This window comes from Coregonus lavaretus (genome assembly GCF_964263955.1).
Source record: "Coregonus lavaretus genome assembly, chromosome: 6".
NCBI lineage: Eukaryota > Metazoa > Chordata > Actinopteri > Salmoniformes > Salmonidae > Coregonus > Coregonus lavaretus.
The window spans coordinates 28,711,861-28,735,529 of NC_139993.1; the positions used below are offsets into that span (position 1 = coordinate 28,711,861).

At 41.8% G+C, this 23,669-nt stretch overlaps 1 protein-coding gene across 3 annotated transcripts; it reads right to left on the reverse strand.

Annotated features, from left to right (window-relative positions):
* LOC311131127 (polypyrimidine tract-binding protein 1-like) lies at positions 1-23,669 on the reverse strand. 3 transcript variants are annotated; one of them, XM_084163948.1, is made up of 16 exons: positions 23,583-23,669; positions 22,764-22,817; positions 20,478-20,508; positions 15,785-15,848; positions 15,480-15,652; positions 15,135-15,281; positions 11,263-11,457; positions 11,065-11,175; positions 10,696-10,873; positions 10,402-10,482; positions 9,967-10,109; positions 8,291-8,324; positions 6,878-6,970; positions 6,417-6,633; positions 6,169-6,246; positions 1-2,669 (listed from the first exon to the last, which is right to left on the reverse strand). In XM_084163948.1, the coding sequence occupies exons 1-16, from the start codon at positions 23,588-23,590 to the stop codon at positions 2,537-2,539; spliced, it is 1,740 nt and encodes a 579-aa protein (XP_084020074.1). In that variant the 5' UTR covers positions 23,591-23,669; the 3' UTR covers positions 1-2,536. The 3 variants fall into 3 exon arrangements, with proteins under 3 accessions (XP_084020074.1, XP_084020073.1, XP_084020075.1); XM_084163947.1 differs by having other exon boundaries at positions 10,684-10,873; XM_084163949.1 differs by lacking the exon at positions 20,478-20,508 and having other exon boundaries at positions 10,684-10,873; positions 23,583-23,597.

Below are 23,669 nucleotides of genomic sequence, written 5' to 3' on the forward strand. Positions count from 1 at the left end.
GTCCTCCTTTCGTAAGTATTTGGCTCAGAAACAATAGAAGTAGCCTCTATAGATCCAATGGTTAGCAGGGGAATGAAGGAAACAAACTGATGAGCAAGGAGGTAAATCTAAAAATAGCAGAACCCAAAGGAAATTACCAATTGAAAGCAGAGAATATTTATTGAAGGCACAATTTCAAGAAAAGTTTAAGCTATACAGAACACTACAATGACCAAAAGGGACCCATTTTTTTGTTTGTTAGAAAACAATTTAATTGTGATACAAATGTTGTTTTTAAACTGAGAGGCTCAAGAGAAAGGTAATCAAAATATATACGTTTCATAGATATAAAACCTAGTTTCGGAATACCTACTTTGTGGTACCAAAAAACAATTATGTACAGCTTCCCCCCGACAATCATCTCGCTTTAAGAAATCCTGCCATCTTAATGTTAAGTGATTGAGGTTGTAATGATTTTAAATGCTGTGCAATTTTGCATAATTGAGAAATCCACTCCTGCCATGGCCTGGGGTATGCAAAGCAAGTAAAATACCTTTAATATCAACACATGCTACATAGTGATATGGAGACAAGTGTCACGTATTCTTGAGTAATCTACAAACAAATTGGGATTCTTCTGCATTGCTGGAGTCCAATTATGAATAGGTTAGCATGTAATCAACTGATGTGTTCAAGAACACTTAAGTGATCGAACGTAGCGTCTGAGCACTGGGGTTACTCACATGACCCTGAAATTATATTATTGCTTTGCACCAGTTCAACTTAATAATAGGAACTTGATGCACAATTAATTGTTAGAAGTAAGAAAACCTAAAATAACCGAAACATTTCCCCAACAGAAAATGATGCACACGTGGAATGTCCAAGTATTAAGACTGATAGTTGATAATGATCTTTTAAATGTGATCTACAACAATGTGTCCACCTTCAATGTAGCAAGCACCTAGAATCACTGCAGACGATTACATTTATTCCGGATGTGCGCATTTCCTAAACAGACCAAAAAAAGGCTTTGTTTGAAAGGCACTTCTCCAAAATAGCTAAATGGATCTCAATTTAAGCTGAACGTTGTCCAGGCCACAAGTCCAGTCCATAGACTACCATGACAGAGGGTGCCGTATTGCCGTTAGCAATGACTGCATTAAGTAAAAGTCACAGCCCTATAACATATGGCTACTAACCCCTCTTGTGAGGCCTTTGAAAACACTAACCCGAGTAGCAGACATGAAAGTATTCGCTCTTGTTTTACGAGCATGTGTAAATGTGAAATTACCATCATTCATCTTGGAATTCAACTGACTTGAGACACTTCCAATTCTGAAGTTTATTTTATAATTCACAGCAGCAGAGCCGCAATAGTCTGCATATATCTGAGCCCCGTAAGAGCCTTGTAAATGTGCTAATTGGCAGGCAGACTACCACAACTCTGTGGTAGTGAATTATGAATAAAGCGGTGTGTACAGGTTCGCTAAAATAACTTGCAAAAAGGCCTTATTTGGTTTTGCGCTGTAGTGTTTCAAAGGCGAGGCAAGCCATTAAGACAAAAATCATAAAACAAACACAAGACATCAGGAAAGTTCTAGCAATAGACCTTTTGCAAAGGCACAGTGGTTAAGGCAACCACTGACCAATACCTATCAGCTACAACCAACAGTATATAGGAATAACAAAGTACAATACTGGATTTGTACAAAACTTATTGCATAAATTTCATAAAATGCAAACAACCTACATCTAGACATACAGTAAACAAGACTAGGAATCAAACCCTGATACAAGGGGTTTATATATTTAAAAAATAAAAAAGCTAGATGAGTTGTGGATTTAATCTTCCCAACTAACTAGCTCATCTTACTTTTAAAATAAGAGGGCATTTTAAAATAAGACTAAATAGAATACCTTCATAAAAAGAAATGAACCACCTTGTAATACATTTTATACAAACAGTAAACCCATATCAGCTGTAAACCTGGTCTTCACAAACAAGGATTGGAGAGGGGAAGATAGCCAAAACAAAATTTGCTTGTAAAATGCCAAAGTATCAAATTGAAGGACATAAGACTTCTGGAGTAAGGCACAGAAAACATCTGAAGGCAGAGAGGACATGAGGCATCACAAAAGTACCTCAGAACCTAGTGGTGCTGGACCCCAAGGGCAAATATAATTTTCTGACTGAAGTTTAGGCTACGCGAGTCTTAAGTCAGACTCTTAGACAGGCAAGTGTAAACTACTTCTGTCGGTGCAAAGAGAGAGCAAGGAATTCATTTACCTCTCATAAAAGGCAAGACTCTAGAAATATATATAAAAAAAAAAAATTACCCTGTAAAATCGGGTGTGCACTTTTCTTTTCCATATGGTTTATATGTCGATTTATATAGATAATGGAATATAAATATAATATACTAGGAATGATGGAAGTGATTTCTGTGGTGGATGCTACTTTACGACTGAAGAGTCGCTTTCCCACAACTTGACATAGTAGAGGTCGTGAAGGGATGGGGCGGCCCATTAGCAGTAGCGTTTTGGGCTGCCCCCCTCAGATGGTAGATTTGGAGAAGGAGACCCTCAGGTGGTGGTTCTCACCCAGGTCGTGATTGTGGAACTCGATGAGGGATTCTATGGCCTCCTCGACTGAGCTCATCTGGACCAAGGCCATCTTGCGGTCTTTCCTAAAAAAAATCAAATTTGCACACGGTCAGATATGCAGCCTTTCCTAAAAAAAAAAAAAACATTGCACACACACGGCAGTCTTTCCTTACACATTCAAAGGGATAGTTCATCCAAAATGACATTTTGGTTTCCTTACCCTGTTGCAGTATATGGACATGGTATGGCAGCAATCCATGCTTTGGTTAAGTTTCACTGGCACCGATTTGTGCCACATGTTTTAGCATTTGTGGCACAAATCCCATTCAAGTCATAGGACCAATATAAGCACTTTACACACATCACGCAACAGAAAAAAATGTATTCAGGGGAAACCTATTGAGGCCAGGGCCTCATTCTCAAGGGTGCCCTGATCACAGTAATACAACAAATCAATAAAAAGTTAAACAAAACAATCAATACAACGTAAAATAAAAAAACACAATTTTCGAAAAACAGTGACATTCCTCAGCTACTAGGTCCTCAACGCTAAAATTGCCAGAGCGGCACCAGAACATTCACTTGTAATGAGCTTTGTAAATTGTTCCAGGTGGATACCCGAGGAACCTCAGTTAACCAACCCTGTGAACGAGTTTGGTAACTCGTGTTTTTATGCTAGGTAAGTCGGACGACTATTATTCCGCTGCTCTATCATTCGCTACATAAAGTATTCAAGTATTCACACCCTTGGATTTTTTCCACAATTTTGTTGTGTTACAGCCTGCATTTAAAATGGAATAATTAGAGATTTGTCACTGGCCTACACGCAATACCCCATAATGTCAAAGTGGAATTATGTTAGGACATTTTTACAAATTAATAAAAAAATGGAAAGCTGAAATGTCTTTAGTCAAAAAGTATTCAACCACTTATGGCAAGCCTAAATACGTTCAGGAGTAAAAATGTGCTTAACAAGTCACATAATAAGTTGCATGGACTCACTGTGTGCAATAATAGTTAACATGGTTTTTGAATGACTGCCTCATCTCTGTACCCCACACACAATCTGTAAGGTCCCTCAGTCGAACAGTGAATTTCAAACAGATTCAACCACAGACCAGGGAGGTTTTCCAATGCCTCGCAAAGGACACCTATTGATAGATGGGTCAAAAACATTTTTTAAAGTGGACACTGAATATCCCTTTGAGCATGGTGAAGTTATTAATTACACTTTGGCTGGTGTATCAACACACCCATTCACAACAAGTATACAAGCGTCCTTCCTAACTCAGTTGCCGGGGAGGATTTCACCATGAAGCCAATGGTGACTTTAAAACAGTTACAGAGTTCAATGGCTGTGATAAGAGAAAACTGAGGATGGATCAACAACATTGTAGTTACTCCACAATACTTACCTAATTGACTGAGTGAAAAGGAAGTCTGTACAGAATAAAAAAAGATTCCAAAAGATGCATCCTGTTTGCAACAAGGCACTAAAGTAATACTGCAAAAAATTTGGCATAGCAATTAACTTTTTGTCCTGAATTCAAATTGTTTGGGGCAAATCCAATACAACACATTACCGAGTACCACTCTCCATATTTTCAAGCATAGTGGTGGCTGCATCAAGTTATGTGTATGCTTGTAATCGTTAAGGACTTGGGAGTGTTTCAGGATTTGCACAGGCAAAATCCTAGAGGAAAACCTGGTTCAGTCTGCTTTCCACCAGACACTGGGAGATTAATTCACCTTTCAACAGTACAATAACCTAAAAACACAAGGTCAAATCTACACTGGAGTTGCTTGCCAAGAAGAAAGTGTATGTCCCGGAGTGGTCAAGTTACAGTTGACTTAAATCTGCTTGAAAATCTATGGCAAGACCTGAAAATAGTTGTCTAGCAATGATCAACAACCAATTTGACAGAGCTTGAATAATTTTGAAAAGAATAAAAATGGGCAAATGTTGCACAATCCAGGGCCCAGATTCCCAAAATCTTCTTAAGAAATGTCTTAACTGCCATTTTTTTCTTAACTATAGACTCATGAAGAAAGTTAAGCAAAGTTGCTATTCCTCAAATGTTATTGGAAATGTTATTGCGCTATTTCTTATGTTTCTCCTTAAGCAAAAAGTTAAGAAATTAGATTCTTGAAAATAAAGTTTTGGGATTTGTTCTTAATTCCAAGATGGCTAAACCCTTGTCTTAAACTCAGGGCAGTGAGAGAATAAGCTCATGAAAGCAATTTAACATGTTTAATTCACACAAACTTAATCTGAAAGTTTCAGTATTGATTATTTTAAACCCAAGAACATGTTTTTGAACAGTAATCTCAGTAGGAAATATGCCAACATGATTGCCATTGCTAGCTAGCTAACTAAAATTGGTTGCCTAGCAACAAACAGAGGAAGGCCCTAAAAATTGTCAAAGACTCCAGCCACCCTAGTCATAGACAGTTCTCTCTGCTACCGCACGGCAAGCGGTACCAGAGCACCAAGTCTAGGTCCAAAAGGCTTCTTAACAGCTTCTACCCCCAAGCCATAAGACTCCTGAACATCTAATCAAATGACTATTTGCATTGTCTCTGAATGTCCTTGAGGCCCAGCCAGAGCCTGGAATTGAACCCGATCGAACATCTCTGGAGAGACCTGAAAATAGCTGTGCAGCAACGCTCCCCATCCAACCTGACAGACCTTGAGAGGATCTACAGAGAAGAATGAGAGAAACCTCCAAAAACCTGTTTTTGCTTTGTTATTATGGGGTATTGTGTGTAGATTGATGAGGCTATTTTAGAATAAGGCAGTAACGTAACAAAATATGGAAAAAGTCAAGGGGTCTGAATTAGGGGTGTAACGATCCATCTACTACATCGATGTATCGATTTATATTCCTATGATCCAACTACATCGATCTGTGCTCGGCGAGTTGGCCTTTTGGACAACATATATCAATCTAACATCGTTTTAAAATATAATAAATCGATTGTATCGATACTAGGAAATAACCCATTGGATTTAAGCACGTCAGACTTTATATGGATGTTTTTTCTTAGCACTTTTAATGATAAAGGCTTTAAACATTACTCGATTCAGTCTGCCTATCCGTGACGTCATCGCCCCGCGCCAGCAGCAGCGCAAAGGCGCAAAGACAACAAAACATAGCATGGCGGACGACAGAGGAGAAGCCGACGAGCGAGAAATTATCAAGCCACCATTGCGGTCCTTACAAGAAACAGGAATCTAGGAAACTTCACCTGCACTGTCCAGTATCCAGGTATTTATTTCAGTCACACTGGTTGAATTTTTGGCTAAAAGGTTACTGAATCGATTTCAAGTCACTGAATCGTTTCGGATCGTATCGTTCTAAATGAACCAATATCGTCCTTGAATCGTATCGACAACCACGAATCGTGATACAAATCGAATCGTTGTTAAAACGAATCGTTACACCCCTAGTCTGAATACTTTCCGAATGCAGATATTATTATTTTTTTTACATCACACACACACACACGTGACCAGATAGAAAATAATAAAGATATAAAATGATAAGAATTTGTTTTTTTTAGAGGGGGAAAATAACTTACTGGAAGAACTTGAAGGCCTTGACCATTGCACCGGAGCTCGCAAACAGCATCTTGAGGTCATCCTCAACCACAGAGGGACTAAAAAGAAAGAAAGACGAAACCATTGTAAAACTTGACAAGCTTTTAGCAGTAGTTTACCAATACATTTGTAGAGATTTTGTCAAACCATGAAAGTGGTACCCGAGGACTAGCAGCTATCGAAAGGGTCAGGGGGCTCATTGCAGGAGAAACTCCTCTGGTCTACTTACGGGATGTTTGAGAGGTGCAGGGTGGCTGAGGGAGGGAATATGTTGGAGTAGTTCTTGGAGCCGGGCTTCTTAAAGCGGTGCAGGGGGGAGTTGCTGTAGTCCTTTGTCAGGCCCTGGTCCTCGTGGCCCTCGCGGGGCAGCTGGACATTGGTGTGTTTGGACAGGGTGACACGCAGCGCTTTCCCATGGAGCCTCTGGCCATTCAGGTGGCTCATTGCTGTTGAAAGCAGAGGTAAAGCAGTGTGAGTCTTCTATTCAGAGTGTTTGGGTATAGTCAACACGATAGCTAATTTCCATCGCTAAAGAAAACATGAGATTATTTATTTGTATCCCTTTAGCATCATTTTCAGATGCACATCACTTTCTACATATCGTTGTTGCTGTCGCTGTTTCGGTTGGCGCTAGTTTTCCTGGATTTTAGTTTGAGGTATTTATTTCCAGGAAAGTTTAGCGGGCCTTACCTAGCTGCGCCTGAGTCCCATCACACATCTGGATCAGAGCGTTCTCCTTCTTGTTGAACAGGATTTTCACTCTCATCACGTCGCCATATACACCTTCACACAGATTTAGGAAGGGGGGGGGGACAACTGTTTGAAAACCAATACAACTCTAAACCAGACCAAGCCATCCTATCAAAACCATGTCTTTGGGCACTTAAGATTTGGTTAACACCCATCTAAGCACCACGGGGAAGCTTGTGTATATGAATAACTTCAGTTCACAATCAAGATGCTCCTCCATTTATCTAACTGAGAAGGGGGGCCAAATACATTCTAGCAAAAGTAACTGAAGCCACTGATCATTGCAATGTTTCATCATGGCCACTAGTGGGAATTGGTCAATTACTATCTCAGAGGTACTTGCGTGACTACTACACCATAAATGTCCATTTAAAAAATATCGAAGTGTAGGCTACCGTTTCTACATCGGTTTTAATAAACTCAAAGAATTGGAATTCTCAGAGACAGGCTGTGGAACTTCAATATTTTGCTACACTTGGACAGAAAAGGTAAAATTAGGGATTCATGTAGTTTATCAAGGAGGAAATGACTTTTGCGTCTACAAAGGTACCCCTCCCTGATGAATTGGTAAATAACATTTAGGAAGGTGAAGGCACTTAATGGTTAAAAAAAACAGGGACTGCAAGTCAGAAATTTTGAATAAGGATCAGAAGGAATGCAAGTTGGCCATATGTACTCTGCACAAATGGGAGTCTTGACCATTAACCAAAAGCAATTGATACAGCGTTCATAAAGGGCATGCAAGATGACAAAATCAAGAATGCAAATTCACCATGAAAACTATGACAAGACAAATTATAAAATCTAATGTACAGTGGCAAAAGGTTACAGCATCTCACAGAATTTTCCACAAGATATTCTTATAAATTAAAATGCACAACATGCAGTCTTGTCATTTGCTGTTTAAAGGAATAGTTAACTCTGATTTGAAAATTATTCATAGGTTTTCTGGACATTAACTTTGGTCCATAGGATTAAAAAGACTAGTCTGCAATATCCATAGCATGGGACCGAAAAATGCATCCTTGAGAGATCGGCACAAAATTGCATTTCAGGTCCACGTATTCTTGACCAATTTGGCTGAAGTTGATCAGACTCAAAACCATAACTATAGACCATTTTCAGAGAGAGAAAACATTTGATAAATGGTCGAATCAGAGGGAAGTATCCCTTTAAAGCCAGCTATGCACGTGGACAGAAACCCCATGGAAATGCTGCAACTTTTGGCCAAGTTTCTCAAATCAACACGCAAAACATTTGAACACTAAAACAAGAAAGAAAAAAAATAGTTTAGAAAAAGAAAACAGAATAAACAAGCAGTAATAATAAAAAAAGGTGCTAATGATAACATACCGAAAAGAATAAAGAGGCATTGGGGCGTAACTCTCTTTATAAGACAGCAGAGGAATGCAGCGGAGGGAGGAAGGGACAGGAAAAAGATCGGAGGCAGTAGAGTGGAGGTTCAACAAATCATCCACAGCGGAGGCAGTTCCACGGGGAATGGCAAAAAAAACAACAACAAAAAACATGGTGGTTGGATCATGAGGAGGGTTAATAAATTGGACAGGAGCGAAGAGTGGGAGGAGATGTGGAGGAGGTGGTATATGTAACAATATGATATGAGCAAAGATGAGTGGATATGTTTACGTGTGTGTTTATATGCATGTGATGTGTACACAGCAGAAGATGGGGTGTAATGGTTGAGAGAAGGTGGGAGAGTGAATACATGGGGCGTGCGGTCAGTTTGGCAAAAAAAAAAAAAGGTTTCCAGGTGAAGGTATTAAAACCAAAAAAGAGGGGGAGAGAGGGGGAATGGGGAGGGAGAGAAACAAGAAAAAGGAGGTAAAAAACAAGGTCAGTATACAAAGAAATATGAAGTGTTCCATCCAGTATAGAATGTGCTTTAAATCAGAGTGAAGATTACCAACCAACAATGAAACTAGTAGGAATGATACAATACTTCTTTAATTCTGTCTGAGTTGATGTGCACCATTGCTATTGACAAATAGATACAATCTTTAAAATTAATTATTCTACAAATATTTGTTGGGCTTAAGCTAAAGGCCATGTTAAAATGCATAAAAGCAATATTGCCTCTAATCGGATGAAAAATTGCTCTGCATGTGTGGAGGTTACGGAATGAGTTCTCAAATAAATGTAAGTTCATCATGCTTAGTAGATTAAGAGGGACTGGTACAATTATGTTGATAAGTGTAATGTTAACAGAAATTCCACACAGTTAATGTCCAATATATAGGTCCAACTGGCTGTATGGTAAATAATATAGTTTATATGTATGAGGGCACAAATAACCTAAAGCTAATCTTATATATATTTATTTGGAATTATAATAATGACAATGAGTCAACAAATGAACATTCATGAAGCTTGTATATCCTAAGTGTTAGCATCTACTGCTAGTGAAACTTTGGTAACGGGGATGGTACAACACTTTCAGAGGAGAACAGGAGTGAGGAAAAACACTAGGGAAAAAGAAGCCAAAAGCTCTGCTACACTGGACTTGTACACATTGCATTCTTGTAGGAAGTTGACAAGAGAAAAGGGGGCGCTGTATCACTTAGGCGTGACTTAATGCATGGTTTCTTTACGTGTTGGTGAAGGGAGAGGCCTGAATTCTAAACATTTTCAATAGAAGTGGATACATTAACATCATTGTTGTTACACGGAGTGCCAGCATATAATACACAGCCCAATTTACTTGGCATGTGTCATGTGTGCCCACTGAAGCAGCTATCGCCGAATATGGGCTGCAGTCCAATTCTCTCCCCAAAGTATGCACTCATTCACTCCCCTGCATGAATTTACAAGAAATTTGGTGAAAACTCCCTCTAGGTAGCCCATGCTTATGACAAATCAACTTCTAAACGCATGAGGGAGGAGTGTGCAAGTGCACACTTTGGGGCGCAAGGTAGGGAACAGGAATGAAACCCCCGTCTACAGAGGCTTTACAGCTGGACTCAGTCCATCTGGGCCACTAGGGGGCAAGAGGGAGGCAAGGCAGGACTAACCTCTGGGTTGAGGTTGCTGACCAGCATGACACAGTGGCCACCGGACAGTTGGTGGAAACCCATTCTGCCTGCAGCCGCCGCGGCTGCAGCCACGGGCATGGTCAGTTGGGCCAGGCCTCCGGGAACACCATGCATCGTCAGGCCTGCAGAGGGAAGCAAACGGTAGGGAGGAAAAAAAAAAAACTCAGTGCACAAGCCCCGGAAATGGGTTGATAGAGAAAAGGCTGGACTGGAAGCCGCTGAGCACGACTGCTAATCTGCTCATAGGTCAAGGTCCGCAAAAGTATCAAAGTAGTAGTGCAGCTCGATGGTAGTGGATGAGGCCAGTTTCCCCCTTTAAATGTAAAGCGCTAGTGAAAAAGGTCTGTGTAAATACAATCCATCAATGTTCATCAGGAGCGAGGCAAGTGTCAGAAAGAGGACGACCAGACTCACCTGCAGCTTGCTGAATGGCGAAGGCTTGGGGGAAGGCATGAGCTCCTGCGTACGGGTTGGCCGAGATGATCCCGGGAGCACCTGGAGAAAAACACACATGGATACAGAGGAGTGTTAATTGATTGGTTGCATTTATCCGTTTATTGTAAATGACACAAATATAACATGTTGAAAATGATTGGACAGGAGAAGGATACAGGTTCAGCCGCATAGCTTCCACCTGTCCAGTCATGTCTAAATGAGAAGGGAGGAAGGATGGAGGTAATTTTAAAACGTATTCACCATAGTACTCACCGAAGGCTGCAGCCATGGCCTGGTGGTCGATGGAGGGCTGGCTGTCTCCCGTGGGCAGGTCAGGCCGCGTGTAGTCGCGGCTTTTGTCGTTGTTGTACTTCACGTTCAGGCTGGTCAGCTTGGAGAAGTTGATGCGGAGGGTGCAGCAGGCGTTGTAGATGTTCTGCCCGTCTAAAGACTTCACCACAGGGCAACAGTTTCAGCATTAGACTGCATCCAAGGATCTGCTCATTCATCTTTCAGACTATTATTTTCCCCACACTCTACATTTAAAACACATTAAAGTTAGGATCGGAAGACAATGAAGACAAATGGGAGAGGAAAAAGAACTGCTGTATATTATTGTGACAGGTAGATGGCACTACTTACCAGTTTAGCGTGCTGAGCGGTCAGACCGTCAGAGTACTGCAGCAGGGCCTGGAACTGGTTGTTTTTGGTAAAGGTGATGATTTTCAGCACCGTGCCGAGCTTGGAGAAGATCTGCATGCGAGGAGGGCATGGTCAGGGGGAATACAAGCCCCGACCTATATACAGTCATACATGTAGTGAAAAGCGTGTGCGTGTTACCTGATGCAGCACGTCCAGGGTGACTGGGTAGAAGAGGTTCTCTACTATAATGCGCAGGACGGGGCTGTGCCCGCCCATGCCACCCGAGGCATCCACCCCTGCCATGGGCATGCCCCCTGCCATGGGCATGCCCCCTGCCATGGGCATGCCCCCTGCCTGCACTGCGTTCACTGCCTGCAGTGCCGCCTGGGCTCTCTGTGGAAGAGAGGAGGATGGTTCAGTGGAAGTGGGAAGAAGCAAGAGAATTTACAAATGCTCAGGTAGAGCTGACCTGACTTCCACAGACAGTCATCTCTGTTCTACACAATATGTTTCAATGTTCTGAATACTCTCATTGAATAGCCTTAGGTTAGTTGCTGGACATTTACAAGAAAAATGGCTGTAAAAAGAACTATTTGGGGACGTAAAAGATTTACATTCCAGGGTGCTGCTGACCACTCTGTCCGTGACATGTTTGTATACTCAGTGGAAACTCTGGGGCCCGTTTGAGTATGTAAAACACTGAGGAACACTATGGAGAGAAACTTAGCTTCTACCAGCAAAACACAAACGTCTTGGAATGTTCATTTACAGAGCAGTAGTGTTTATGTTCACTTCATTGGCCTATTAGCAGATAAGACCAGAGTGGAGTAATTTGAAGGGGAGTAGAGTGCACAGCTGTGGCTTCCATTGGTCGCCATTGGCATGCCATCTCCCAGGAAACAATGTTTAGAAAAGGGGAGGGCCTCGTTGGGAGGGTGCATGGTACACACTACACACTCGACCACAAGATATCAGGAGTTGGAACCATAATGATTTTCCAATCGCTTCGTTCTGAACCACTATTTTTTCCCCTTTCATTCCACTGTTCCAACCAGCAAAAAAAAGCTCTGAACCGGTTTGAACAAAAAAATGATGATATCATTCCTTCTGTTACTTTTTTAACCTGTGAAATCAACTTTTTTACATTTATCTCATTAAAAATTACTTAAATCAGTGAGGATTGAGCAGGCAAGCTAGTTGTTTACATGCGTGATGGACAGACAAGTGTAGCCTATGGCGCAAGATGTGACAGATTTTGCAGGTGGGGAGAGAGCGAGAGGGTTGAGGAGGTAGCATGAAGCGCTGGGCATCTTGTTATGACGTGGATTATATGAATTAGCCACAGAATTATACCTAGGAGGAGCGGCTTCTATCGAGGAACTTTGAATGTCCTTTGAGCCAGCTAGCTAACAAGCTCGAGCTAAAAACAAGTCTTACCTTTCTGTAGTAATCCAACGTGAAACGTGATAACTAAGCCTATAGTATCCTTGACTAGCATTGGAAAAAGTTAATCCATTCTTCTCTCGCTAATTAAAAATGACTCCCCATCTTCTGAATCAACCTTGTAAGATCAGTACAGTAGCCTAAACACGCACAGGCAAAGATTTTCAGCTTGCAGGTAGATACTGGAATACGTCTGAGTGAGGACTTTGCATATAGGCACTTTGTTGCATTTTGTTGTGGGACAATTTTCTTGTGTGTCTGGAACGCAAAACAATATTAAATCAGTTCCCATGCTTTTAAAATAACAGTTCTGTTCTGGAACATTATGGATCACATTCATTCCAGGATCTGTTTCTGTTCTTTGAATTTTTTTTTTTCCGGTTCTGTTCCCTGAACCGGGTCCCATCCCCTGCAAGATATTCAGGGAAAGGTAAACAACTTGAGAAACACACTGCGGAATAAAGTAGAAGTTGAACAAATTAGCAGTCGAATGCCAACAACTCCATTTTCAGCAACATGGCAGAAAATATGTTCATTCTGATTGGCTGAAGTCAGCTGACAAGTAGACTGGTGGTTTGTTTGTGCAACCACACAAGCCCTGGCAAGAACAGAGTTTCCAAATGAGGCATTCTGACCCAGCAATACATGAAACAGAGGAGAGAGCCAGAGCCAGATTCAAAATACCTTTAAAGACAAACAAAAATGTGTAACACTAACACAGCAAACTAGTCTACTGTGGAGGAAACCCACTTCATGTTGCCTCTAAGCATCAAACACACTAATTGCTCAGAGAAGCCTACAAAATGAAAACGCCAAAATGAATGAAGAGTAATTATGAAAGTAGGTTCAGGGTGGCAGCTGAGCTCCCTTGCTGATGCGTTTTGGAGACAAGCTCTTTGTACAAGCTATGTTGAAAACATGAAAAGCACTAGTTCATCCTTCTCTTATGGCCTTCCAGAAGTAGTAAGCCTGCGCAGATAAAGGGTTACGCAACTGTTGAGAAGGACCTACAGTGAGGGGGAAAAGTATTTGATCCCCTGCTGATTTTGTACGTTTGCCCACTGACAAAGAAATGGTCAGTCTATAAATGTTAATGGTAGGTTTATTTGAACAGTGAGAGACAGAATAACAACAACAAAATCCAGAAAAACACGTCAAAAATGTTATAAATTGATTTGCATTTTAATGAGGGAAATAAGTATTTGACCCCTCTGCAAAACATGTTAGTACTTGGTGGCAAAACCCTTGTTGGCAATCACAGAGGTCAGACGTTTCTTGTAGTTGGCCACCAGGTTTGCACACATCTCAGGAAGGATTTTGTCCCACTCCTCTTTGCAGATCTTCTCCAAGTCATTAAGGTTTCGAGGCTGACGTTTGGCAACTCGAACCTTCAGCTCCCTCCACAGATTTTCTATGGGATTAAGGTCTGGAGACTGGCTAGGCCACTCCAGGACCTTAATGTGCTTCTTCTTGAGCCACTCCTTTGTTGCCTTGGCCGTGTGTTTTGGGTCATTGTCATTGTGGAATACCCATCCACAACCCATTTTCAATGCCCTGGCTGAGGGAAGGAGGTTCTCACCCAAGATTTGACGGTACATGGCCCAGTCCATCATCCCTTTGATGTGGTGAGGTTGTCCTGTCCTCTTAGCAGAAAAACACCCCCAAAGCATAATGTTTCCACCTCCATGTTTGACGGTGGGGATGGTGTTCTTGTGGTCATAGGCAGCATTCCTCCTCCTCCAAACACAGCGAGTTGAGGCCAAAGAGCTCCATTTTGGTCTCATCTGGCCACAACACTTTCACCCAGTTCTCCTCTGAATCATTCAGATGTTCATTGGCAAACTTCAGACGGGCATGTATATGTGCTTTCTTGAGCAGGGGGACCTTGCGGGCGCTGCAGGATTTCAGTCCTTCACGGCGTAGTGTGTTACCAATTGTTTTCTTGGTGACTATGGTCCCAGCTGCCTTGAGATCATTGACAAGATCCTCCCGTGTAGTTCTGGGCAGATTCCTCACCGTTCTCATGATCATTGCAACTCCACGAGGTGAGATCTTGCATGGAGCCCCAGGCCGAGGGAGATTGACAGTTATTTTGGGTTTCTTCCATTTGCGAATAATTGCACCAACTGTTGTCACCTTCTCACCAAGCTGCTTGGTGATGGTCTTGTAGCCCATTCCAGCCTTGTGTAGGTCTACAATCTTGTCACTGACATCCTTGGAGAGCTCTTTGGTCTTGGCCATGGTGGAGAGTTTGGAATCTGATTTATTGCTTCTGTGGACAGGTGTCTTTGTTACCTGTATAAAACTGAGATTAGGAGCACTCCCTTTAAGAGTGTGCTCCTAATCTCAGCTCGTTACCTGTATAAAAGACACCTGGGAGCCAGAAATCTTTCTGATTGAGAGAGGGTCAAATACTTATTTCCCTCATTAAAATGCAAATCAATTTATAACATTTTTGACATGCGTTTTTCTGGATTTTTTTGTTGTTATTCTGTCTCTCACTGTTCAAATAAACCTACCATTAAAATTATAGACTGATCATTTCTTTGTCAGTGGACAAACGTACAAAATCAGCAGGGGATCAAATACTTTTTTCCCCTCCCTGTAGCTACAGTAGAGTGACTCACCACTTGGTTGGGGGAGTTGTCCGTCTTGAGCTCCTTGTGGTTGGAGTACTGCATGAAGATGGGGTGGTTGCGGATGACTGGCGTCACCGAGGAGTAGTAGCTGACCATGGTCTGAGCCGCGTCCTCTGTGTTCATCTCTATGAAGGCCTGGACACACAGGAGAATGCCATAAGAACACCATTTTTCTGAACTCTACTACTACTACAACAGTTGTATGTTCCACTCTGGTTAACAGTTGGTTACTACTATTGCATTAAATAGTTACTAATGCTCCCCTCCCCTTTGAGTTGACGGCAAGAGAACCTGTTAGAGCGAATGAGCTAGGTGGCATGTGAGACCACTTACCTGGTTCTTTCCTTTGAGCATGAGCAGGTTGGTGACTTTACCAAAGGGCAGGCCCAGGGAGATGACCTCTGCCTCGTTGATGTCGTTGGGGAGCTTGCGCACGTGGATGACGCGCGACGGGATGCCCGGGCTCCTTATGTCACCTTTGAACTTCTTGCTGTCGTTGCCATTGGCTGTGGAGGAGAGAGAGAGCCTACAGCTTGGATGTACGTCCTTTTGGAAATTCAGCCTCAACCTTTGCTCATAGTGGATTAAAATGTTTACTTGGTTGATATTAATATAAAAATGGAGGTTGCAACACTAACCTGCTGCGCTGGTCATTATATAGGGTCCGTTGGCAACGCAGGAGAAAAGCTCGTCTGATCCTCTCTGCAAAGGGAGAAGGACATGATGTTGAGACCAATGCAGAACTGCACCACCAGCATAATTTTAAAGACATGACCAGCCTAATGCCTGAATAGCACATTTCTCCCATTTATTGACGGTAAGACCTATGGTTTACAATGGAAACGGGAGAAACGGCTTGTCTCGTATGCATTGGGACCACAAAATAAACTCGTAAACAGCCCCAGGTTAAATAAACCGCCCACTTTGACCTCAAAATAATGGGAACACTGATATTGACAATGACATCTTGGCACCGGTTCTCCCCATCACAGCCAAAACAAGCAGATGGACTACTAGGCTATGTCCCTTTACCACCCTTTCATGTGGGCCTGTATAAAGGTACCGGGTGACCCATTGCGTCATACAAGGGCCGGCAGGCATTGCCTTGTGACAATGGTAACAGGAAAAGGTCAGCTGCTTAGCAAACATGAAAAGTTATGTGAATCTGAGTATACGGCCCCTGAGCTACAAGTAGAAGAAGCAGACAAAAGACGCGAGGAATGCGCATAGATAGGACCATATGCAGACTGATGGGGATCCAATGACCGAACTAGCTAACCTCCTTAAATCCTCTATGGCCTAAGGTAGAGGCTATCGCCTTCCCAACCCCCACCGCCCTTGTATTTTATGTGTATGCGCGTGTGTGTGGGTCATCCGTATTGGCATAGGTTTAAGGGAGGGAACCAGAGATAAGAGCGTCTGCTAAATGACAAAAAAATAAAAATTCAGAGAGGGAAGAGGGGGAAAAAAACAACTCTGTTTCTGGGTCGCCAAGCAGCAGGAATGAGAGGGCGGGGGAGGGAAGGATGGGGGAGCAGAAACCCGAGTCATGGGCCTGGTGGTACATCACTCCCACAGTCTGGCACACCCCGGGTGGGTACTGGTAGGGGGTGGAGATGGCTCAGATGGTGACCCGTTCACGCCCTCCCCATAGTCTATGGACCAGGCACCCAAAAATCAAATTAGCTAAAATCCTCACCATGATTTAGATTGACACAAACTTAGAGGTTGTTATCTTACATCTACATAGCCCAACTATATTTTCTTTAAACTACAAGCCTATGCTGATAAAGAAAAGCATAAACCACGGTAAAACCGGATTTAAACAAATACAGAGACATAAACAAACATACAAGGCCCTATAAAACAGAGGTAGAATGAAGTACGCTTTACAGCGTGTGTAAAACGAGGCTGCACACCAGCTGTCCTCTATAGTATAACATAAACAAAAGGGGGAAATGGATACAAAGCTCAAGGAAATGATTCACCACAAACTAGCCAGTTCCTTTCATGTGATCACCGATGTGGACGGGAAGCATGCTCTGGTTAACACAAGGAGTACACAGCTAAACAGCCTTCCACAGTGCTGAGATGTTAACAGAATGCGCTCTCCACTCTCCCCACCAGCCACTCCAAATTCCACTGGTGCGGGACTCAATGAAAACCATATGTAAGGGGTAGCGGGCGAGGGGGGGTTAGTGTGTGTGTAAAAGTCTGTAAAAGAGGTTTGGTAGCAAAAAGCATGTTCCTGGTCATGCTATAGATGAAAAATAAATAAAAGACCTAGCAGGCCAAGTCACAGAGCAGGCTTTGTCTGCCACTAACATTCTCACAAATGGCTTTACAAGGATAAGGAGAACTGTTACTACACTCAATTGACCAGACTGTCTTGTAAAAAAACTAAAACACTTATTGATTAAGGACTTAACACTTGATATGTATTCGGTTGTCAAGTGTTAAGCCCATTAAGTATTATGTCCTATTAAATAACTATGCGATAAGGAGAACAGGAACACTTGTTAGAAAACTCAGTTAAGCTGCAATGCTTTAAAAAGCTGTGGTAAGGCTTTCAGTTGGTTAGCAATGTTAATGAAGTGAGTTGTTTTCTAAATGGATTTCTCTGAGGGAGCTATCGAGGGCCTAAATTAAAAGAAATTAGAAAGGTGTGGAGAGAAAAAAGCAGGGGGGAGTGAAAAAGACCGAGCAGGCGAGCAGGAGACAATGCACCTCAAGAATGGGGCCGTTACCAGGGCAGCATTGAATGTCACTCTGTCACCATAGAAACCCTAGCCTGTGGCTCCAGGTGAGGTGAGCTGCTAAGCCACACCCGTGACTCTTGGCCTGAATACACAAAAGGCTGTTTCTCTTCCGACCCACAGCCAGGTGTACATTTCTCCCGGCAATTACTCTGCCTTACACAAATGTTTGCGAAACTAGTTAAAAGGGCCAGTTACGATAAAAACAGGGGAGCCTTGGAGGTGGCTAAGTGAGATCTTGTTACTTATCAACATGTAAATTATTGAACAGCAATTCAATCCACTGCCTCTTAAGGCTCACGCAGATCGCACCGAAGGTGGAGCTAGCGTTCGTCCACCGATCGTTCAGAGCGCTGTGTTTTAGGGACCACCCGCTGTATTCGTCTGACTGTCGAAATGTTTCATGCCCTGTAAACTCTGTTTGCAAGTTACGTTCAGAGGTGCTAAGTACTCTCGGCCACCAAACACCAAGGGTGTGTGAACCCCTTAAAGCAACTACGTCTCGGCTGCCGTGAGTTTTAATCTAGTTCGTAGCCTATAATGGTGGCTACCAAGAAACATGGCAACTGCCATGATCAAACACAGGCCACCCAGCCCTTCCCCATACCATCCTTTCCCTAATCAGCTTGTGGGGGGAGTACAGAGGTCAGTGGAACAACATGCATGTTGAAAATGGGGGGGGGGGGGGACATATTTGCATGTGCTGAATTGGTTCCATTCACCCCCCCAATCTTTGAGGAATGAAATTAAGAGAGACCATCTCCACAGCTAAGGTAAATAGGCCTAGTCATTACATTTAATGACATATTCCCCATCTTTTAAAAAAGGTAGAGAGCAACATGTAACATAGGACTGGAAAACAATGGAAAACTCCCAAATGACATTTGAGGCTTGAACCTGTAGACTACACCTCCATAGTGGCATTTCAAGAACATTTACATCAACTATTACATAGGCCTAAAATAGCTGCAGTCTTCTCCAGGATAACCATCACTCACCATAATATAGGCCTATAATATCACAAAATCAAATTAATAAAATGTTGCACTTGCCTGGTTACAATATTGCTAACTAAAATGGTAAAGGGGCAACAATTTGACCCAAGAGCCTCCCAACCAGTTTGAAACAGTCAACAGGCCATTCTTTGAGGCCAGCAGTTTCTAATGACACACCCCGGGGGAGAACAGGAAACAGAAGAGGCAATTAGAAAATGGAGGAGGGGAAAAACACCCGCATTCCAGCAAACTGCCCCCTTTCCTGTGAAGATAACCCACAACCGGCTAAGTATTACCACCACAACCACTGCCTTAAGGTTACCGATGTGCGCTGGCTTATGTGTAACAAAATGGCCTTCTCATATGCACGTGGTACCTGTAAGAATCAGTCTTTGTGCTGTGTGTTAAGAGTCCCCCCTGGCTAGGCACATACCACAGATGATTATCTCTGCGAAAAGAGCAGTGAGGAATGCAGTTGCTGTGGGGTGGCCTTGGAAGACCAAGCTGGGAGGCGACAGTAACAGCGGTCTGTAGAGCACAGACGGGCAACACGCACCGAGTCAGGAACACTTGCTCCGTGTGTTTGCTCGCTATCCCAAACCCACATATCCTGGAGTCACTCAACTTCCCCTCGACATCCATCAGGGGAATGAGACAGCACTTATAACTGCATGTCTGCTGCGTAGAGCATAAAATGCCTCTCATAAAAATGTCCACCATCTAGAAACATCTGCTTTTGCTCAAGTTAGCCCTGGCCGACAGACTGCGGGGGCCATTTGATGGTAAAAGTAGTCATTTTCTTGAGAAAGGACTCAAGGGAGGGATGGGTGGTACAGCATTATGATTGGCTAACACTTACTGGGACATGTGCTGGTGTATCAGTGACGAGACAAAAACCCTTAAAGAGAGACGAGCGTGGAGAAGCCAGAATGCTGGAATGTACCGAGAGCATTCCCGGCACAATGCCAAAGCCAACCAATAATTAGGCCCTACTGTTTCCACAGCAACAGCAATGTTCTCACCACACAAGATCAAAACAGTTAAGAGATTTCAACTTGGTAACTGGTTACGAGTGACAAGGCAGGGTGTTTTACTTTTGCTTGCCCCCATAAAGTGTAGCAATGTGTCACGAAAGAAAACAAGCAACATTAGGTAGGCCTATTCCCCTAATTGTATCCTTTACTTTGTGCATGCCTCCTCTACATTTTCACAACACTGTTTAAATCAGCCAACAACCATGGAAAAATGCAAACAAAGCAACCGGTTAAGTGACTTGAAGCCAATGAAACTCACGACCTAAGCAAACAGGATATTCCCACCCTCAGATCCAAACTGGTTGTAGGGGTGCCTTCTTTGAACGCTTTCATTTCTCATGCAGCAATAGTTGGCATGGCTGTTTAATCACAAGATTCCAACTATGGATAAAACGCAGCCTGAGCAACAATTGGGCTACAATTTGTAAAATCTGCACACAGCTACATCCACAGATCATTCTAAATCAGAAGCCCTAGTCAAACACCTCTTGTTCTGACATGTTGAAGCGAGGAAAAAGCGAAAGGAGAAGAAAAGAGGGTGCCTACCTTTGTACCAACTGTAATATCGTGGACACTGCTGTGAAGAAAAGAGAAGACAGGAATGTTAGAAGCAGTAAGGATGAAAAATTAAAATGCCCAAATTAAGGTTAAAAGACTAAGAGGTTCACTATTGTATAGTAAAGATCCAAGAAACCCCAAAAGGTAGAGAAAAGCATTTAAAAACAACTATTGATCAGTTGCAGAAAAGTAGGAACGTCAGTCAACATTGGTACAATTAAGCTACTCAACTTTTTGCTATTTTTTTTTTTATTGTCCAAGGGTCTAACCTTAACATGAAGCAAAACTGCCATATAGGCTGCCGAGTCAACAATAAAAAATTGTTATGTTAACATTTTAGTCATTTAGCAGACGCTCTTATCCAGAGCGACTTACAGTTAGTGAATACATACATATATATATATATATATACACATACATACACATATATATATATATATATATATATATATATATATATATATATATATATATATATATATATATATATATATATATATATGTGTATGTATGTGTATATATATATATATATATATATATATATATACACATACATACACATATATATATATATATATATATATATATATATATATATATATATATATATATATATATATATATATATATATATATATACTGGCCCCCCGTGGGAATCGAACCCACAACCCTGGCGTTGCAAACACCATGCTCTATCAACTGAGCTACATCCCTGCCGGCCATTCCCTCCCCTACCCTGGACGACGCTGGGCCAATTGTGCGCCGCCCATGAGTCTCCCGGTCGCGGCAGAGCCTGGATTCAAACCAGGATCTCTAGTGGCACAGTTAGCACTGCGATGCAGTGCCTTAGACCACTGCCGCCAAAATACGAGCAGGATGTCACCTCAGAAAGAAAAAGCTGAGTTAAGACCAAACACTTCCTAAATAAACGTGCTCAGCACTTAGGCCTGTACTAAAGTCAATAGGCAGGTTTCCATTGACCCAGGTTTACACGACAAAAGCAATGTCCATTTTCTATGCGATCTTTCTAAATGTAGACACACACAAATAATCGCAGGACAAGTTAATGGAAACTTAGCTAATGACTCATCATAAAGGAACCACGCAGAACATCCAATTCACTGTCAAGTTTCATAACCTGAATTCGCAATAGCATTGGACATGTGGAGAGATGCCGCCACCATTAAGGTCGGGTGCTAGATAAGATGTTACATATGATAGTTTATTCTTTTTACACAAATAAGACTTGGGAGGTTGCCAAATGCCTCTCCATTTCTAAATATATGTTGAATGTCCATAATAGGAATTGTAAGAAAACAAGTAAAAAGTTACAATGAATCATTCTACCAAGATCAGGTAGAAAAACAAGGTTGATTGATTGTCTAAATTGCATTTAAGTCACTAAGGCAAAGCATTCCCTTGATAACCCTAATGTTAACGGCTGATAGAGCAAACAGCAAACCGTTCCCTTTCCCACAGCTTTGCCCATGAAAAATGAGTGGTATTTGGTGGACACTCAGTTGAAGATTAACCTCCACATCCTCTTTCTCATGAGCGACAGGCAGGAAACGCAGAACAAGAGCTCTCTCAAGCTTTCCTCCCATCTACCACCCTTGCTCAGTCAGAATTAGACATATTAGCCACTGATCACTATAAATAATGTTACCAGTGGCTAAAAACAGCATTATCATAATTTAATGTTCTTTAGGACAAAAGGAAAACATCTGCAAAACAGTATTTTGTGGAAAATATGTCCCTCTGGAACTCCCATAAGCCAAATATCTGCAGCTATGAAAAATCACTTGTGGTTTCAAAGCCCACACAAGCACATTAAAAAAAAAATGCTAAATGCTTTACACGTTGCAATCTACTGGAAAATAAAACTATGTTCCATCTTTTAGGATTATATGCTTTCAGAGTAGACTTGATACAAAGTAGACTAATACAAAGCTACATTGACTGCAAGGGGGAGGATGAGCAAGACAATGTAACAGCTCAAATCACTCAATACTCACACCAAGTCATTGCATGCTGAGAAACCTTATCAACACAATACCTTAGTCACTATCACCACCATTATGGAGGTTACTTAGAATCAACAATGGGCATCTCACAATGCTACAGGAATTAGATGTAAAAATTGATTCCAACATACAACACAAAAACCAAAGTGATATGAAAATCAGCCTAAGGATTATATGTTTATTATCCGATATTCACAACTAAATGAACTGGTACCTTGCATTTAGAATGTATATGAAAAGAAGAACTTACTCTAGTTCAGTGACGTAAGTAGATCCCATAGGATACAAATCAGTCTCTAGACGGCTGGAAGAAATTGCGGGTTAATAACAAGACTAATATTCTCTTGTCTTTTCACTGTTTGCTCTGAATTTCAAGCATACTGATCTCTATACCAATATTAACAACATTTAAAAATACTAAAGTACACACTAACTATTGTTTATCTCTGAACGTCTGCAGCAGAAATCTAACTTATGTACAACACGCATGGTTGGATAGCCACGTTAGTAACATAATGGAAAGACTTCTAAACCAAGTAACTAGGTATAGTTTAACCGCCAGCAAGGCTTGACAATATGGTAGTTAGACAGTCCTATCTACATTACAATATCCTGGCGAACATTCTTGCAACACACGCTAACCAACGTCGCACTGCCACAGGTGGTTCCAATTTTCAGTGGCTAGAAGCGCCTTAGCCAAGCTAGTTAACTAGCATCCAGCCCACAGAGATAGTTAGTCAGTCCACTCAATATGCATCACTGTCTTGCTTTTTATTAGTTAAAGGGCAATTGAGTCTAGACAACAACAAAAATATAAAAAATAAAAACTAGCCTGCTAGTGCTAACTACAACGCCAAAGCAACGATAACGTAGCTTGCTAGTTAACGTTACGCCTCTCGGAGTGTCTATCACCGATGCACAGAAAATAAGTTTTACCATGTTTCCATCGCAACCAAAAGAAAATAACACAATCCTAGATTCGCTAGCTCATTGTCGTTACAGGACATATTTAATATTGCATGTTAGTTTGTTGCTATTTTCTCAAGCATAACTTCATCCTTGAACTTACCCGTCCATTGCACAACACGGAACTAGCTACACAAGTTAGACCAACAAGTCTGTTGCCTGGCTGACTTTTCTTATACCCTTACAAAAT

Bases quoted from the DNA above. Each gene is read 5' to 3' on its own strand.
- LOC311131127 (XM_084163947.1), bottom strand. The intron at 10,874-11,064 runs GTAAGTAGTGCC...CCTGTGGTGAAG, and splicing joins CCGCTCAGCACGCTAAACTG to TCTTTAGACGGGCAGAACAT. The intron at 2,670-6,168 runs GTAAGTTATTTT...GATTTTTTTTAG, and splicing joins AAGGCCTTCAAGTTCTTCCA to GAAAGACCGCAAGATGGCCT.